Genomic DNA, 4,206 nt, shown 5'->3' with positions numbered 1-4,206 from the left:
TTTTTTTTTTTTTTTGAGATGGAGTCTAGCTCTGTCCCCCAGGCTAGAGTGTAGTGGCACGATCTTGGCTCACTGCAACCTCCGCCTCCTGGGGTAAACCAATTCTCCTGCCTCAGCCTCTCCCAAGTAGCTGGGATTACAGGTGCCTGCCAGAACACCCAGGTCCCTGCCTTCTAGAGTTCTACTCACATTCTCTCTGGCATTGACAATGATCGATCTTTTTTCTTTTTTGAGACTGAGTCTCACTCTGTCGCCAGGCTGGAGTGGAGTGGCTTGATCTCTGTTCACTGCAGCCTCCACCTCCCAGGCTCAAGTGATTCTCCTGCCTCAGCCTTACAAGTAGCTGGGATTACAGTTGTACCACCACGCCCAGCTAATTTTTGTATTTTTAGTAGAGACGGGGTTACACCATGTTGGCCAGGATGGTCTCAATCTCTTGACCTCATGATCCGCCCGCCTTGTCCTCCCAAAGTGCTGGGATTACAGGTGTGAGAAACCGCGCCCAGCCTCGATCTTGTTAATCTGTGCCAGTCGTTGGGTGGAAATGGCATTGCAGGGGCGTCATTCTGATTTCCTTGATCAGCGGGCATGCCAGGCATCTCTTTGGAAGTTAAGAGACCACTTGTATGTGTATTTCCTTGAATGGCCCGTCTTTCTTTAGGGAAGCTCGTTTGGTTTTGGTTGGTACTTGTGATTGTTGAGACTGTTTACACTGGGCACAGCCTGAAACCCAGCTCTCCTGGGCTTGCTCCACAAGAGAAACGTGCTGGGCCACCTCTGCTCAACTCCAGGCTTGAGGGGTCCAAGTGTACTAGAGCTCTGCTCCATTTCTCTGGTCCTGATGGCTCTGACCATCTCTACTGCCAGCTCGGTCGACAGGTGAAGGAGAACAGACAGTGGTTTCCCAGCACCGTCTGATGGTCTTTCCAGAATGCGTTGAGTGGCAGAAACTCCAGTAAGGCTCCAGAAGTATGGATACTTCCCTGCTTCTTGCTAATTGGCCCTTCCCTTAGTCAATCACTGGTGCCAGGGTAAATGTCAGGTCCTGATTGGATTAAGCTAGCCAGGGCCCGCCCCTGGTGGGAGGGCAGGCTGGTGGGAGGGGCGGGTTCAGAATCCCTGGAGTTGGTGAGATAGCAGCTCCCAGGGGATGGGCCTTGGGTTCCCGGTTGCAGATATTCTCCAGCTCTGACTCTCTGGCTGTGATGTTTCATGTGTGTGTATGTATGTAGATTTTTTTTTTTTTTTTTTTTTTTTGAGACGGAGTTTCGCTCTTGTTACCCAGGCTGGAGTGCAATGGCCCAATCTCAGCTCACCGCAACCTCCGCCTCCTGGGTTCAGGCAATTCTCCTGCCTCAGCTTCCTGAGTAGCTGGGATTACAGGTGCGTGCCACCATGCCCAGCTAATTTTTTGTATTTTTAGTAGAGACGGGGTTTCACCATGTTGACCAGGATGGTCTCGATCTCTTGACCTCGTGATCCACCCGCCTCGGCCTCCCAAAGTGCTGGGATTACAGGCTTGAGCCACCGCGCCCGGCCATATGTAGATGTTTAGAGTATTTGTTAGCAATTTTGAGTCCTGCTGATGAACTTCATTAATTCTTGAGCTCTTGGATGCACCAACGCTGGGCACTCAAAGGGAAAAGGACTGTGAGGTCCCTGCCCTCCAGGTCTCAGAGGAGGGGAGGGCAGTGACGAAACTGGGTGATCGAAATGGGTGTGGGGAGGAAGTGCCCAGAGCAGGGCTGCAGCTGGGGCAGGCCTGGGGCCTTAGAGAAGGGTCTGTACAGAAATGCAGGCTTGGCCTGGCACCATCTGGAGTGTGTGTCAGGCAGTGGTGGGGTCATCAAGACCCAGGATTGAAAACAGGGACTCCTTGAGGGGCGTGTTAGTCCATTTCTGTTGCCATAAAAGAACACCTGAGCCTGGGTACTTGAAAAAGAAAAAAGGTTTCTTTAGCTCACCGTTCTGCAGATGGAGAAGTTCCGAGGCCTGGGCCTGGCTTCTGGTGAGGGCTCTCGTGCCACGTCACAACGTGGCAGAGTAGGCTGATGGGGATGCTGACAGCCGTGAAAGACGAAGCCCGAGGGGCGTCCCGGCTTCATAACAAGCCACCCTGGCAGATGCTGATCCATTCCTGGGAGCAGTGATCTAGGCTCTCGAGAGTGACACCCCACCACCAGGAACAGCACCGGGCCATTCGTGAGGGATTTGCCCTCATGACCCACAGCCCCCCGCACCGGCCCTGCCTGCCAGCACTGGCACGTTGGGGATCAGACGTCAACACGAGTTTTGGTGGAGACGGACAAAGCACGTCCGCATCGCGGCTGAGGCTGGAGTGAGGTCGGGGCCGGCAGAACAGGTGCTCTGTGCTGTTTGTGTGCCAGCTCTGCGTGGGTGAGCATTTTACTGCCAGGACAAGGGAAGTTGTGGGAGACCCCTGGGCCGCCACTGGGAGAGAGCCCACCCTGGGGAAGACAGGAGGAAGCTGGGGGTAGGGGAGGAAAGTGTAACAGGCTGTCTTAGAGGTGCTTAAGGTGCGGTGATATCCCAGTACAGCGCCAGGTAAATCCACTGATCTGGACTTGGGGAGGGAAGGGCTGGGTGCTCGGACTGGGCGGTCTCTGTCTGATTCACCCTTGTTGTGCTGAGGCTGGGGTCCCTGGCTCCCTCCTACCCACCTGGAGCAGAACCCCTACCCTGCTCAGATCAGCAGGCCTAATGCAGGACCTCGGAGGCAGAGCAGGGTGATGCTTTCAGCGCACCCGCAGGGAGGATGCTGGGTTTTCCTTCCTAACACTCCCGTGCTTCTCTCTGAGATTTGATCCTTCCTTCGTCTACCGTTACAGATTCTGAGAACAGTAACTCCACAGTGGCATCGGCCCCGGAGGGAGAGATGGAGTGTGGGCAGGAGCTGAAGGAGGAAGGGAGCCCGTGCTTGTCCCTGGGCTCAGAGGGTTGGCAAGAAAACTCAGACGACCCCTGTTCTGATGCCTCCTGGACTGTCCAAAGAGTGAGTGTACTGTCCCTGGCTCCCCTGCTCCCCGCTGCTCAGTCTGCCCAGGACAATCTCACTGCACAGCTGCCCAGCGGCCCCGAAAATGCCACCATGTCTCAGCCCATTGAACCTGCCCACAAGGCTGCAGCAGAGCAGCCCTTCTGCACCTGATTCAGCTCTGGCAGGAGTCTGTGGGTTCCACACCTCCTGGGGCCTCCGCCTTCCTTTTTTTTTTTTTTTTTTGAGACAGATATGAGACAGAGTTTCACTTTTGTTGTCCAGGCTGGAGTACAGTGGCTCGATCTTGGCTCACGGCAGCCTCCACCTTCCAGGTTCAAGCAATTCTCCTGCCTCAGCCTCCCAAGTAGCTGGGACTATAGGCATGCACCACCATACCCGACTAATTTTTTGTATTTAGTAGAGACAGGGTTTCACCATGTTGGCCAGGCTGGTCTTGAACTCCTGACCTCAGGTGATCCACCTGCCTCAGCCTCCCAGAGTGCTGGGATCACAGGCATGAGCCGCTTTGCCCAGCCTCTGTCTTCCTTTTCTTTCTGCTAGATCCAATATGCATGTGCCTCCCAGAAGCTGTGGCTGGAGGTGGGGCCTGAGCTGCTGCTGTGTGTGTCGCATGCTTCCGTGTGTCTCTTTGCATTGAGGGTGCAGGCTCTGAGGTGCCTTGCGGTTTAGGGCAGGGACTTGAGCTTCTGCCATGTGCGTGTCTTGTGCTTCCATAGGTCTCTACATTGAGGGTGCATGCCCAGAGGGGCTTTGAAGCTTTGGGTGCAGGGTGAGTGCTCTGGAAATGTGCTGGCTGGCAGGTTGCCCTTCTTAGAAGGGTGTGGCCAAGCCATCTTTTGCCTCCCTATGGCCTCCAACGGCCCCTTAGGTGTGTTAGACACCAAGGGAATGCCTCCTCGGGAACAGTCCCAGTTGGAGTGCTAGGGGAGGCTCTCCAGGGGAGTGTCCTGGATATGTTGAAGGAGAACAGTTGGAAGAGAGGGGACCCCGGCTCTAGCTCAGCCTGGGAAGACACCGAGGGCTGTGCCCAGCTCCCGGGTTTCTTGCTGGACGCTGAGAGGGGGAAGCTGTCTTTCTGTGTCTGCCCTGGGGCTGGTTTTCTGTGTGTTGTTCCTGGCAGGTGGCACTCCATGACTGGGCTGTGGTGGGAAGTGATGCAGCTGCAGTGCCATGCTCTGTGGGGTGTG

The 4,206-nt window shown here is 55.3% G+C and overlaps 1 protein-coding gene across 1 annotated transcript in view; it reads left to right on the top strand.

The window, feature by feature from the left end:
• RNF213 (ring finger protein 213) overlaps positions 1-4,206 on the top strand; it is a 115,812-nt gene that overhangs the window by 7,951 nt on the left and 103,655 nt on the right. Inside the window, exon 2 of the mRNA XM_037737260.1 lies at positions 2,850-3,013. Coding sequence (XP_037593188.1) covers positions 2,850-3,013 — 164 coding nt within the window. The remainder of the gene's footprint in view (positions 1-2,849; positions 3,014-4,206) is intronic.

The sequence above is a fragment of the Cebus imitator genome, unplaced genomic scaffold (assembly GCF_001604975.1).
Source record: "Cebus imitator isolate Cc_AM_T3 unplaced genomic scaffold, Cebus_imitator-1.0 Scaffold36, whole genome shotgun sequence".
Lineage (NCBI taxonomy): Eukaryota > Metazoa > Chordata > Mammalia > Primates > Cebidae > Cebus > Cebus imitator.
The sequence above is the reverse complement of the archived record's forward strand: the minus strand, read 5'-3'. Positions and strand labels throughout refer to the sequence as shown.